This window comes from Melampsora larici-populina (genome assembly GCF_000204055.1).
Source record: "Melampsora larici-populina 98AG31 unplaced genomic scaffold MELLAscaffold_7, whole genome shotgun sequence".
Classification (NCBI taxonomy): domain Eukaryota; kingdom Fungi; phylum Basidiomycota; class Pucciniomycetes; order Pucciniales; family Melampsoraceae; genus Melampsora; species Melampsora laricis-populina.
This window is the reverse complement of record NW_006768771.1, coordinates 1,588,372-1,603,559: the sequence shown is the minus strand read 5'-3', so window position 1 is coordinate 1,603,559 and position 15,188 is coordinate 1,588,372. Positions and strand designations below refer to the sequence as shown.

Genomic DNA, 15,188 nt, shown 5'->3' with positions numbered 1-15,188 from the left:
CAATGAGTTGATGATTGAGGGTATGGAAATGAAGTCAAGGGTATGGAAGTGGTGTCGAGGGTATGGAACATCAAAACCGGTCAACAGCCTGGTTTTGGTATAAGGCTATGTATGCTGATAAATCAGCCTGTATTGGCATGTATACGAGTAAAAAAAAATTCTCGACCGGCCAAGCTAATCTAGCCTGACTGTATGTAAAACAAGTAGACAACAAGACATAGCATTTATTTAAGATGAGCTAAGGAAGGATGAAAAGCACACACTCGAAGATTACATGTCAACAGAATCAGAGAACTTTCTCATGATGTCAATCAATGATTCCAACACTAACCCAACAAGGGTTATATAGAGCGTGGAGGGGATAATCCACCAAATCAAGACTAGTAGAAGATGTCTATGGACTGCCCTCCTGAAACAAGACAATCAGATAAGGGAACTCTGTTGAATTGAGTACCAATAAGTATCAAAAGAGAAAAGTAACTGATACAATTCTCAAAGGACTAAAGGCATGGTTTTTAAGATGCTTTTCATCGAAATACTTGATATGGCGCCAATCATTGATCAGTATCACAAGTTCTAAAAGATGCACTTTAGTAATCCAAAATTGGACATCATTCGGAAAAACCTGTATCTTCAAAAATAGGTTTTCAGCTAGTTTACACAGAAAAAATCACCGATATTCATCATAAGAAGTGATGTCAATCATTCGACTATGTCATTGATCACTTTTGGCTGTGTAAATTACATCATACGTTAGTAGCAAAATCATTACATTGCGTCATCATATGGTTTTTAGGGGTAGTTGATCAAAATTGATTGGTTTTTGAGGCTGTTGACCATTGTAGAAGGTGTTACACATTGATATATGTACTCACTGAGGATTTGTGGATTGTTGTTCCCTTTTCTGCATCTTATACCTTTGTTGTAGTGTTATAAATCATCATTTATTTACTACATTTGTACTAAGCTCACTTAAATCTGCCCCTTCAAAGCAAGGAGAAATTTATTTGTGTGTGTTCAAGACTTAAAGTCTCTTTGGGAATAATACTCACAATCATATTGCTAGTAATTGATATTGTTTTGTGATCTTTTTGCACTTAAAATCTGGAATAATAATCATTAAAAGTATTGAGGACATTTCTCTGGTGCCTATTATCTTTTTCTCTGTTGTCACAAAGTGGTCAGCAAGTGCCCCTGTGCTGGTTGCTTTGAAGAAGACAGTCTTTAGGCAACTTTTACTGTTCATATATTAGTATATTATCCCTTCTTAGGTGTTGTAAAGTGTGGTGCTCCTTTGTTGCCAGTTCCAGAGCATGAAGCAGACAATACTGCTAAAGCTTTAATGCAAAATCTGGTCCATTGGAGCAAGGTGAGGATATCTTTATGGCACACAATAGGGGTCCTCAACTTTTGAATAATTGTGTTTGGATTGCAATTGGACCTTAGAATCATCCATTTATTTGGCATCAATTGATTGAATTCAATCGTTGGCTTGGAGCTTCCGTGGTCCTAACTTAACTAAGTCCCACCTCACCAAAGGCCTGAGGCTTGAGTGCAGTTCAGATCCATTGAAATATTCTTCATGTTCATGTTTTCATTTTGATCTCTTTAATTCATTAGGTCATATTCCATTTATTTTAATTTAATTCTTCTACTTGAATCATTATAGTTTATCATATTTGATTCCATCTATTGCAGTACACTAGGGGTATTCAAAACTCCAGAAACTCGTCCCAGAAGTGTCCAGAAGTGACATCCAGAAACTTCTGGGACACCTCCAAGATGTTTCTGGGTTTTTGGATTTCCTGGGCTCCAGAAGCATCTCTGCACCTGTACGTTCATGACCAACAAACCCTTCTCAAACCTCCCGCCACTTTACATTGACTCGATCAACACCACACCACCATACTCATCACTCACCCGCCAATTTTCACTTGTAGCTCATGCCTTTCTTTCTGCCTTTGTCTGATCAATCATCAAACCACATAGCTGGGGAGCATAACAGAACTCATTTTCAATTATATATTGTATTTCTCCGATATATATCTGGAACCAAAGCTCACTCAGATTCACTTTGTATGCAAAGTTATTGTACTCTCTTCTGAGGTCTGAGGAGCCAATGGAAATCATAAGAGCAATTTTGATCCCAGATACAATTTCTTTTTTCTGATTTGTCAAAAAAGAGGTTTTATTCCATTTTAACAAGATATCTGTTCTACAATCACTAGAGCACAATCATTGGCCCATTTCCATTTTTAATGCTATGTAAGCTGTACCTAAATGCAATCATTTATATTGATGTGAATCGGACAAGATATAAGCAACAAATCTTCTTTAAAAGATGGGTAGGAAGCGTGGAAAAGTTAGGAGTTAAAATTCAATTGATTATCTTGATTGTTTGTTAACTTTGGATCAATAGTTGGAATTGGATATCGGTCAATTGATTGTTCAATTTCAATCAATTGATCTACTTTGATTAATTGTTCGACTTGAATTCTGATTTGACGTAGTTGTATGTCTAGAAGTCATTGATCAAGTAAAAGGTGAAATGGATTGACAGCAAAAGCAATTTTCATGTTAGAAAAAAAGCAGCCATGGACAACATGAATAAGAGGATAACTAACACAAACAGTTGGACAGATCGCTTCTCCAGGAGGTTGATGCAAGGAGTGAGTTGATTCCTTGAAGTGTTGTATGACAATGGCAGTCAAAGTTTGTTGTGTGTAGAGTGAAGAGTGAGATGATCATTAGCTGCTAAGAGGTGTTTATGGTAAGTTGGAAGTGGGGTGATGGGGATGGGGGGATGGGGGGGCTCTCAAATCTATCAAGAAAGGTCCAGAAGTGACATCCAGAAACATCTTGGAGGTGTCCCAGAAGTCTCTGGATGTCACTTCTGGACACTTCTGGGACAAGTTTCTGGAGTTTTGAATACCCCTACTATTTCATTCTACCACAAAAAGGGCCAGCTACATTACATGGTTAGAGCATGCATAATGGTCCACTTGTTTGAGGGGTCACAATTGGACCCCCAATCTTGATTATCAGATGTGCGGAGTTGGAAAACAAGTGTGTGCACAATGGAGCACTCAAATCCAGGTGTCATTGGTTGGAAAAAACCTTTGTTTAATGCTGCATATTGTTTCCTACCTGAAAACATTCTTTCAACAAATTGAATTGCTAGCCCTAGACCCTTTCCTTGTCCACATCATCCAGAGAGTTGATTCATCTCTGGATGGGCTGTCTGACCTATGAGAATGAACTTCATCACCAAAGGCCAAGAGCATTGGTACAAAACATTAGAGGGAATTCATCTTTTTATAATCTGAAATCCCACAACTTTTGTCTTTCTTTCCAATACATGAATGATGCTGTCAGATCAGGGTGCTGTCTGGATCATGCTTTTCTCGTGTTTTTCATCAAGCTTTGGTGATAACTTTCATTGCTTCAAAAGTAGAATTCCTTGCTCCTGAATAGATAAGTGCCTTGACCAGCTTGAAATCAAGGACTTCTTGTTTTTAACATAAAGAGATTTTAAGTTTCAATGCACTCCTTAACCTATTGTCCATTGGAATTTGAATTATTCTGATGTTTGATCTACTCAGCTTGCCTTGTACAATATTGGGATCAGCCTCCTGGATGCTCAAGTTGTTTAGAATCACAGAAAAGTGCCTAGGTGCACCGGGCACTGAAATCAATAGCAGAGAAAACTTATGTAGCTATCATTCAGAGAAAAAGCTCCCCATAAGAAGGTTGAAAATGTCCTCCATCCTGTTGTTGCATGAATGTAGCAGAGTGATTTGCTTCTCTGCTCTGGACTATTCAACACCAATAAACCATATGTGCTTCATCTACATATCACCTTTGCAATAAGACAATTTTGAAATTTTATACTGAAATAAAGACACTCAAAAGGCTTGCTATTGGAAAATATTCCAGGGCTCTTTATCAAAAACCAAGATGGGTTTACATCAGCTCCTATATATTCAACCATTGATGTAAAGATCACTCAAACTGTGTCCCTGTAGGGTTTGCTTGTTGACGAGCAATCACTTGTAAACACTTTCCACAATTCAATTCCACCCTTGAAACCTCTTTACCATATCTACCAATTGAATGACTCTCTCTCTCTGTTTTTTCCCATGGTCCAAAAAGTTTTTTTCTTGGCTCCAGCCACCTCTGCGGTTGTAAAATTGAGCTTGAGAAATGTTACACTTTCATTGTTCTGATTGAAGGAAGAGCTTTCTATTCACCAATGTGTGGTTTGCAATATTGTGTACCAGATGTGCAGGAGTTTTTTGGCCAATGGAGATTTCTTGAGGAGTGAATGTTGATTGTATTGATTTAGATGCAGTGTCAAATTTTTGACAAGCCTGGAATTTGGGAATCTGATTAGGCTGAAAAGTTCTGATGAGTTGTAAGTCTCTCCTTTGCAAGCTCCAAAGGATGTTGGCAATTCAAGGAGGGACTTATCTGAGTTATTTTGCAGTCAGGCAACAATCAGAGGTCCTTGCTGGAACAAACAAAAGTTCCAAGAGTCATTGCCCCAAAAAGGGATTCATGACCTCAACACTCAACATAGCATATGTCTAACATTCTCTAACATCTGTACGTAGACTGTGCCTGCTTGCTCACAGCTACTGACTCTCTATTTACCCTTGTCTACTTTTCTTCTTTGAATCTCTCATGTTGGTGTCTGAGGACGTCTTCCATGCAAAAAACAAATATAACACATGTGCCTCCTTTTTCAGATATCAAGCAAGCATACTCTCTCAGATAACAGTTTGAATCTCACATGGTAACTGTTCAAATTCCTGAAGTTGTCATGTGTACTGGTTTGTTCCCACTAATCCATTAGTCCCTTGCTGCTGTGGAGATCAAACATGATGACCAATCAACTATGTAATAGGAACAGCTTCATTTATTGGACAAGGATCCTTGTGTTCAATTGATGAGAAATATCATCTCAAGATGTCAAGAAAAAGACAATTGAAGGTGTATTTCAAGTGAGATGGTCTGAATTAATGACCTCCTTCTTGGTTTGTGTCAGGCTTATGTGTGTCAGTTTTATGGAGCTTTTCCTTGTAGGATTGGCAAATTTACCTCCCTTGGCAAGAGGGAGTAACTTTGTTAGGTGTAGAAAATCTAGCAGGTCTCTTTTGGGTTGCTTATTTCTGGTTCTGACCTTGGGCAGGACCTTGCTCATTACACCCTTGCCATGTGCCCTTTTGGATTTGAGAGTTGGTCTTCATGCATGCAATTTTTGTAATTGTGAGAGTGCCACCGTTGGGGTTTGAAAACTGACAGATATTGGCAGATACTAAGCAATATACATGCCCCGTGAGAAAAGAATCCAGTATCTTGTCCAGGTTACATACCACCTCTTTGAGAAGGTTGGACAAGCAGGATTGGAAATCGTGGTTGGTGTTCGAGTAAAACCTTGATTCACTCACAACTGACTCCTTTTGTAAACTCAACAAAGTCCCACGCTGCGTCTCGCACGCTGTCATAAGTCCCTCGCTGCGCTCGAAGCGTGCGAGACGCAGCGTGGGACTTTGTTGAGTTTACTCCTTTTGGGTGACAGCACAAGTGCTTTAATGAGAGATGTGTGGAGGAAGTAAGTACTCAACACATCATTGAGATCACTCAATTGTGATTGACATCATCTTATTGTGACATCAATTCCTGGATTGTTTTTAGAAGTTAGCCCGTTTTGAACCATTTGCATTTTTATACATCTCGCCAGATAGTGGCACGGTGCGCAAAGCTGTTGTGATTTCACGCAATTAAGGGAATACAGACTTAATCCCAGGTTGTGTTGGGAATTACAGACAATCCAATTGGGCTAATTTGCACACCACGATGGTGATGCTCAAGACCGTACATCATCGCACTTTACCCATTACTATAGAACTCTCTTCCTTCAGGCCATGAGTGCTGTCTGCGCGGGGATAGGTGAATACATGCATGCAAAACAATCTTCCCAGCTTCCCATCCGATCGTTCCCAAAGCGTCAACAGACATTGCTCCTCACATCTTTCTTTGCTGGGGTTGATGAGAGCATTCGAAGGGTTGCGGAGGCAGAGAGCCCGGCTCTCATGCGAGCCGCTATATTTTCCCACACCCCCCAATGGGCAATACAAATTCACCAAGTCGGACTGTTTCAAATCGTTGTTCCCGAAAGCCATCGACCATTTGGGTCACCTCAAAGACCTCTCCTGCTTCCATCAAATCTTCAACTATGTATGTTGTAACATTGTGAAGATGGTATCGCAGCATGGAAGCGACCAATATGTGTGTAGCGCGGTACTCTACAAAAGCCGATAGTTTTTGAACGAATGAACCTTATTTGGAGGGAATTCGGTCAGAAAACCAATAAAGCTGTCGAACCTAATAACCGCCGTTGGATTCTCAAGTCCAAATCCGATACCTTGGTGGGTATCGTGACCCTGTTTTTGTTTTATTTTACTCGAAATTGAATCATCGCCATTTGTAAATTTCATCATCAACTTGAACGGTAAACAAGTGTATCTGGGTGCATCCAAAGCTGTCAAATAGCAAACCCTTAGAGCATCTCCAATGTTCCTGTATCCGAATACTTGTACAGATCATATTTTTCCTCGGCTGGACAGCTGTAATTTTTTTCAGCTGACAGCGCCCTGCAGCGCGTAGCTGTCCTTAATTCTGATTTCCCCTTTAAGGTATTTTGAGGTTCAACCCTCGTCAACCAAAACCCAAAATATCCAAACTTGACATTCTCCTACGTACTACCTCGTTGTACATTGTTCCATCCACCCTCACCGATATGCGATCGCGGAGCCGCGCATATAGGCCGCTCGATCACTTATCAATGCCCTTCTACGATCTATTTATCCGCTCTTTGCCTATTGCTGGGTACATAGAGCGCAAACTTATTTAGCTCTGACCTCCTTCGGGTTCAAATGATACCCTATGTGACTGGTATTGAGCGCGGATTTAAGGTCCTTGAATGATATATATACATGCTTTTATTGTTTGTACGTTCTCTGACCCTTCGTCCTATCTTTCTGTGTCATTTCTGTCCATATAATCTTTTTAAACCATTCCTCCTCCCCTCTTTCTATTTTTCCGTACATACTACTTTACTTTTCCTCATTTCCTATCACCATGACTGTCAGTGTACTAGAATTTCTCGGTCAATACCAGGTTGCTGCCTCTCTTCGTGCCCAAGTCTTTTCTTCGTTAACCACCTATAACTCAGACATGCTGAGCTTGGTGTTGTCTTTAGAGGAATCCAAGGGGCCAGGTGGATCTCACCCTGGCCGCTCCCCCAACTTGATCCGAAACGCTGAGGAAGGGAACGTCAGGCTCATGACCGACTACTTCGGCCCGACACCTGTCTATGGCGAAGGCCATTTCCGTCGTCGTTTCAGGATGAGTCGTCGTTTGTTTGTCCGCATCGTAGAAGCTCTGGGTGAGCATGATGTGTACTTCACCCAGCGCATTGATGCTGTTGGCAAGTCAAATTTGCCTTGTTCTTTACTTTTTACTTGGGCTGCTGCTGACTTACGTGTAAACTCCAGGTAAAGTTGGAATCTCCCCCTACCAGAAGTGTACTGCCGCTATTCGACAGCTTGCTTATGGGACATCCGCCGATCAACAAGACGAGTACTTGCGTATCGGCGAATCCACCGCGATTGATTGCCTCCTTTGTTTCTGCAGTGGCATCATCCAACTGTTCAGTGCCCACTATCAGAGAAAGCCCAACGCCGACGACATCTCCAAAATCACTCAGCCCGAGCCCCGATCGCTACCCGTCGAGTAGTGGCTTGCCCGGCCCCCGAACCGACGGGTAGAGAGACCTCCCAAGCCCGTTCGGGGGTCCCCGAACGAGTTTTTTTTGAAAAATTGTCTGCCCGAACCCCGACCGGGTTCCCCGCCGGGGACTCGCTGGCTGGACCAAAAAGGGTCCCTCACCCAGGTTTGAACACCGGACCGGGTCATTTATCGATATTGATGCCAAATACATCGAAAAAAAGTGTCCACTTGATGTTTAAATTGCACTCAGGGCCTCACATCACAGCCATGGCAGTGCTGGCAAGGTTCCCATGTGCTTGGTAGGGCCTCCCCTGACAATGGACTAGGTAGTTTTTACCTGTGATGGAGTGTTTTAAATACATTTTTTACTCGTCGGGTACCCGGCGGATAGTATTTTTTTCGATTTCTACGCCCGACACCCGACTCGCGGGGATCCCCGATCATCGGGGGTTGTAGAGCCTCCGCCCGAATCCCGGACCTATCGGGGACCCCGTCGGGTCCCCGATCGGGGGGCTGGTCCGGGGCTCAGGCTGAAAAATCACTGCTGAAAACGCTGCGAGAGGGTTCCCTGGCATGCTCGGCTCCCTCGACTGCATGCACCTCACCTGTAGTGAGCATGTGGTTCTCAAGAGTGCACCATCTTCGATTGAGAAAAGGTTAAGCTCGATCATTAAAGTGCTTGATCGTACCACTTTAATGATCGAGCACCTCCTAGTAGAGATAATAATCAAGGACCTTGGTATCATCATACGTATTAGTTTGGACGGGTGATCATAAAATTAGTCATCAAATAGACAAAAACGGTTGGGATACTGGGATTCAGGATATTCAGCCAGGTCAGCAAATTTGCTGACCTGAGCCTGGGAGTGTGTCAATTCACAAAAAACACGTTTGCACACAAGGTTCCATGTGGGATCTTGGCCTCCGCGCTGGAGGGGGTTTTGCCAAAAAAACCCTGTACACGTTACGTTTTTGACATAAACGTAAGTTTCAGTCATTCGGATTCGTTAGCATTGGGGATGCTCTTACACATCTTGATTGCAAGGATTTATAGAGACTACTTGATGAAGAACCAAAAAAACAGCATATGAATGTTTGTGAAACCCAATTGCTTCCCGACATCTTAATTGTTATCGGTTTTGCCAGAGGTTTGGGAAAACAGATACTCGGTCAAAATGAATAGTTTTCTTACCAAGTTTTTGAGTATTGGTTTTCTCAAAGGCAACTGTAGAGATGATGCAGAGTGGATGCAAGGGCGAGACAAGTGGATATGGGTAGCAGCTGGGCCAATGTGTCTGGACAGGTGTGACACATTCGGACGTGGGAAAGGCACATCAATTCCAATAAGTATGACTGCGTGGCTCGCGCTCTCAATTTGAGAGCCGACTCTCTGCCTCCACAGGCCTTCGAGTCTTCTGGGGTTGATCAGCTGTCCAGTCAGTTGTGGCTGGTATATATAGCTCCCACCCAGGTCCCAGACTTCTTCTGCTTTTTCCCTCAGCCAGACATCAAATTACTTCACGGTCTTTTTCACTTAATTCACAATCTTTTCAAACTTTCATTTGTTACTAGTTTTTACCCTCTCAAATCTAAATCATGAAGACTGCTGCTCTTGCCACTGCGGTGTTCCTTGCTGCTTGCGTATCTACCTCCAGCGCACGTGTTGTCAGACGCGATGCAGGTCTTACTGGTACACAACATGTTTTGTTGACCTTGACATGATTAATAAATCCGGGAAGCTTGCCTGACATTTATTTTGCCTATTATTACAGATGCCGATATCCTTAACTTTGCATTGACTTTGGAGCATCTGGAAGGAACCTTCTACGCAGAAGGTTTGGCGAAGTACAACCAAAATGCTTTCATCAGCGCTGGATTCAGGTTTGTGAAGATTTTCTTCTTGTGTGAAATACGGCAATACCATACTTCAACGAGATTTAACTGATCTTTATTCCTTTGATATTTAGTGCATCGACCCGTCAATCACTCCAAAAAATCTCCGATGATGAAGCATCTCACGTCAGTTTCTTGACCTCAGCACTTCAAGCAGCAGGCGCGACCCCCGCCCAGGCCTGTAAATACAGTTTCCTTTACAGCGATGTGAAATCTTTCTTAGCGGTCTCTCAGGTGAGCTTGTGAACAATGTATCGATCCTAAATAAATGACTGAGCGAGTGCTCTTACAAATGGACGCGAATATTGGCGACCGCAGATCTTGGAAGGTGTCGGTTAGTCCCTCTCTTTGTTGTTTGCACGCGAGTATGGCATGTGCTGAAGAACATTGGTGATTTTTCGATAGGTGTATTGGGCTACTTAGGGGCTGCTGCCTCGATCAAAAACGGAGGGTACTTGGTACATAGTTTTGATTTTTGATTTCGTGAGGAAGAAATAGAACTGACCATACCCTATTGTCATCTCAGACCGCTGCCGGTTCAATCCTGACTGTCGAAGCTCAACACAACGCCTTTGTCCGTTTCGTCAATGGCGATTCTTCCTTCCCGGCTGCTTTTGATACACCTCTCGGACCTCGTGGTGTAGTGACATTGGCCACTCCTTTCTTTGCTAGCTGCCCAGCTGGTTCAGCTCCTGGCCTGAAAGGATTCCCAGCTCTCAACATCACCGGAACTCTCACACCAGGTTCCAGCCTTACCATCTCTGCATCTGACACAAAGGGAGCTACCAAATGTGCTTTCCTCAGTGGGTTAGACTCTACCTTTAGCACCTACAGCAACGGTAAATGTCAAGTGCCTACTGACGGCAAGCTCGGTCATGGCCAGGTCAGAAATACTATTCTCACATCCATTTTCCTTGAAGGATATTTACTAACACGATATTTTTTTCATGGCGGTATCCAGATCTATATCTTCTTGATTAACGGCGACAAAGTTACTGATGCTACCACGGTCGCTGGTCCTGGAATCATGGAGACGGAGACCCCTGTTACCTCTGACTCTGCAAAGCATACCGAGGCTGCGAAAGAATCAAGCAAATCTGTAAGAGAATTCCTCATCAATCTTGAAAGTTGGTTGGTTCAGAAACTGATTCCATTCAAAATCTTAAAATATTCCGACTACTAATCTTGAACAGGATCACAAATGACTTGGTCTTCACGTATGAGTCAGCAATTATGATCGACATGACGATACTCTTGAACTTATCCAGCACATGTAACTTGGTGTCATGCTCCTAATTACCTTGATTCATGTCATGTTTATTTTTGTCATTGACTTTTGTCTTTTTTAGTTTTAATGATCTTCATAAGTACACGTAATTTTCCCATACGAGACACATAGCACCTCATGTCTACTTTGTTGTGGCTTTTGTTTCAATCTTCTTCTCTTATTTGTTAGTTATGACTATAAGGACAAAAGAAAGATTATAGCCCTCAATTGCATTTTTAATTCCTTAGTCTCAAACCTTGAGTGCACTTTAAAGAAGACAGCATTGATTCTTTGATACTGAACTTGAGGTATCTGAGTGTTGATTGCGGTCAAGATGTGAAAATCTCTTGCTCAATCTGAAAGCTACTTTATGTTGGTGACCATTGAACATATGAGCTGGAATGCGTAACATTGAAATCTCTGCAATTTTTAAGATGAATCAGGTTGCACGGCTTTCCACTTTTAAAGAGGTGTACTTCAGACCGCTTGATTGCTTGAAATAAAGATGTGGATGACTTGGGGTATGTATCGTGGAAGCTGTCAGAAGGAAGTGCAAAGGGTTTCTGACTTGGTTTCTGACTTTGTTCTGTGGCCTCATACCTGATATAAGCATATTATTAAGTGTGAATGTTATGACTTAAATTTTGAAGACATATCGCGATCGAAGTGCTTGGTTCCAGAAGATTTCCAATTTCCCTCAATTTCCATCAAACTTCCAGAAAAATTTAAAAAACCACGAAACGAACTCAACCAATCAAATCAACCAATCAAGCAAACAGCTCAGCGAAAAATATTAAAGAGCCTTTAAAACAAACCATAGAAACAACTCCAAGTAATCATCATCATTATGTCATTGGTAAAATGTACTCGATCAGGTTGCGGAAAGGAATTCGATTCAAATCAAAATCAAACTTCAGATTGTACTTTTCATCCCGGAAATCCAGGTAAGTTCCTTAAGACCATCCGGATCTGATCTTCAAAAGATACCAAGATTGAATAGATTCACAACTGATTTTCTTGCCGTTTAATGATTTGAATTTAAAGTGTTTCACGAAGGAATGAAAAGTTGGTCATGTTGCAAAACAGTCAACAAACCAGTACTAGAATTCGATCAATTTATCAAAATCAAAGGATGTACAACCGGGACCCATTCGACTGAAAAACCAACCCAACCTGCACCAATCAAAGCAAGCTCTCAAACCGGTTCCCAACAACTAAATCCAATCAAATCAGATTCAACTAAAGAAACCTATACTACCAAACCACATCAAACTACAACAGATGTGTTTAAACCATTGAAAAAAGAAGAAGAAAAACCAAAAGAGAAAATAGAAGTCAAAGAACTATTAGATGATCCTGAATTGATCGTGCCTGAAGGATCTAAATGTAAACGATTAAGTTGTGGTCAAGAATGGAAAGGAGGATCTGGTTCAAAACGTGGAGAATTAAATCACGATGAATGTCTCTATCATCCTGGTACAGTATGTTTCATTTATACAACAAAACTTCCCAAAGAAACACATCTCTATCATTTGCAACACCACCTCCAGAACCGAATCACTAAACTGATTCATATCTTTCTTTTCGTATAGCCTATCTTTCATGAAGGATCAAAAGGTTATTCATGTTGTAAAAAAAGGGTACTCGACTTTGATGAGTTTTTAAAGCTTTCAGGATGTAAAAAATCAAGTCATTTATTTTTAATTCAAGAATCAAAACCAACAGATCAAGAAGAATCCGTAAATTGTAGATTTGATTATTATCAAACTCCTACTTCTGTGATTATAAGTGTTTTTGGTAAAGGTGTGATTAAAGAACAAAGTCAAGTGGTTTTTGAAAATCAAGTGGTAAGTCTATTTTTAAACTTTTTATTTATTTGGTTGCTTCTTTTTTGTTTCATCTTTTTGAGCTTATTTTCTGAACTCTTTTTTTGGATGTTTTATAGATGAAAGTGAATTTAAAGTTACCTGGAAACAAACGGTTCGATAAATCATTCAACTTGTTTGGAAAAATCAATACGACTGAGTCATCTTATAAATTCTTATCAACTGTAAGTGAATGATTCCCTTTCAAAAAGTACTAATCAAACTTAGATACTTATATCCATATGTATTTAGAAATGTGAAGTCATTTTAGTCAAGTTGGATGGTATAAGTTGGTCTAATTTAGAACAAGGGGAGACTTTCTCTGGTACTGTGTAAGTTTTCTTTCCTGGATTTTGATAATTATTTCTCACTTGATGATTTATATTGGTTTTGTTACGACCTATTTTTTGAACGATATACAGCACGTTTGGGGTTGGTGGTAGGACTGGTACAGTCGGTGCTAAAGAAATCGCTATCTAAGCTCCAAAAAAGAAGTTTGATAATTCCAAACTCATTGAACTTAACCAACTGTGATATCGCGTCTGATATGGGCAAAGCATCATTTCTTATCATGCTATTCTGAAGGTTGATAGTTTGTTGGTTTGGTTTTGGTCATAGTTGTTGAATTTCGTAGTCATGTAACTTCTTTAGAAAAGTTCAAAAGTAGAATTTACAATTATGATGTTTGTCTTTATACCATTTGTCTTTTAATTTGAAGATTACAACTTGGAGCCAGGAATTTAATTAGCTACCATGAGATTCGAGATGAGATACAAGAAAGATTTTTGATTGAATTTAAATGTGAATGGGTGAGTATTAAATTCAATAAATGTAAATTTGTAAACCCCCCCTTTCATTTTCTTATATGGTATCTAGGGGACTAGATGGCAGATCTATGATCAAATGCAATAAACTCTCAAGTTATATGCATTACATGTGTTATGTGGTTTTGTCCTATGCAACCCCAAACACCTTCCATACAAAGTGCCTAGGTTTCTTGGGGGAGGCTAACCTAGGCTACAGTTGATCCAGCCTAGTCACGACCACAGGCCGGCCCCGAGACCCAAATTTTCAACCCTCCAGTAATACCCAAGTAGGGTATTTTGGTAGAGGTTTTTTTGCATCTTATCGCCGCTTTTGACTCACTTGATCTCAGCTTTGTTGATTTGTACTTGGACTATCAAAGCAACAGCTTCAAATGCAAATCCTTCCTGGACTCAAAAGCTCTCTTTGAGGATGTTCACAAGTGGTGTCCAGTGTCAAGGATTTGGAAGTATTTTCAAAAAGGCAATTGGCAGATGGATGTCTATTGGTGAGTCTCTCATCATTCTTGTCTTCTTAACTCACTATCCATCACTGATACCTTGTCATTTTCAACACACAAGACTTGGTATGACCGGGTACCAGCTGAAAAATTGACCAAGAGATACTGCTTGCATTGATGCATACCACAAAACACCATCATGAGATTTGGCATGATGTGTGACCCTCAAAGGGCTTTTCTTGTCTTATCTTGCTGTTTTCGTCTTTTTTTTCATATTATGTCTCATTTCTTCATCTCCATGTACACAACCCAACATTGTTATGTACGTGATGAATTGTGATGAGCAGAACTTGCGCTGAGGGTTGCTTGTGCTGAGCCATGCTTGTGCTGCTCATAAGGTACTGAAGTAGATACTTCAGTGGACACATAAATGCGCGGGCGCCTAGGCTAGGCAGTTAAGGCCTTAAGTTAAGTACTTCAGTACTTAATATTAGGCCAGTTAGGTACCCGGACCCAAATATTGGAGTTTGGGGGAAAAAAATTGAAAAAAATGGCCAATCAGATTGACTTGCCAAGTCATTTCTAATGCTTACACCCTATTCCTAACCCAAAAATGACTTATTACATGTCATTTATTTATAGGGGTTGTGTGTATAATGTTGTGTAACTGAATTTTTTTTTTGCAGAGCGGTCGTGGTTGTGACTAGACTGGATCAACTAGGGGGGTAGGACAACCAGGCCCTGTAGGCGGGGAGCTCTGCACGGAGGGCTAGGCTACACTGGGTACACATGTTATACACACCCCAGGGGAGCTATTACCAGGATAGAGTAACATATTAGTATCATCAGTAGAAACCATCTCCTACAATTAGCTTACCACAGGGCTGGATTACTTACAGGTACTAACCAAAGAGTGGAGGGCGGGTGAGGACATTTCCAAGGAAATAGGACTCTGAATGACAGAGTTAGTGAGCGAGTGAAATGAGAAGTGTATACACGCGCGTGAGAACTGTAATAAAACAAAACTGTGACAGAAACCTTTGACAAAGGTGATAAAATATCACTATCAGCTACTGTGTTGACGAGACACAGGCTGATGACTTAA

General features: G+C 41.0%; 2 protein-coding genes across 2 annotated transcripts; both read left to right on the top strand.

Annotated features, from left to right (window-relative positions):
* Positions 1-9,562: 9,562 nt before the first annotated feature.
* On the top strand, positions 9,563-10,450 carry MELLADRAFT_28177 (uncharacterized protein; the record flags this gene model as incomplete). Its single annotated transcript, XM_007406894.1, has 4 exons — positions 9,563-9,675; positions 9,762-9,921; positions 10,071-10,145; positions 10,214-10,450. Coding segments are annotated over 4 exons (585 nt in total), but the record flags the coding sequence as incomplete, so codon positions are not given.
* A 1,351-nt stretch (positions 10,451-11,801) lies between these two features.
* Positions 11,802-13,155, top strand: MELLADRAFT_34100 (uncharacterized protein; the record flags this gene model as incomplete). The annotated part of the gene is made up of 5 exons (XM_007406895.1): positions 11,802-11,898; positions 11,999-12,435; positions 12,547-12,801; positions 12,900-13,004; positions 13,072-13,155. The coding sequence occupies 5 exons, from the start codon at positions 11,802-11,804 to the stop codon at positions 13,153-13,155; spliced, it is 978 nt and encodes a 325-aa protein (XP_007406957.1).
* Between the last annotated feature and the right edge of the window lie 2,033 nt (positions 13,156-15,188).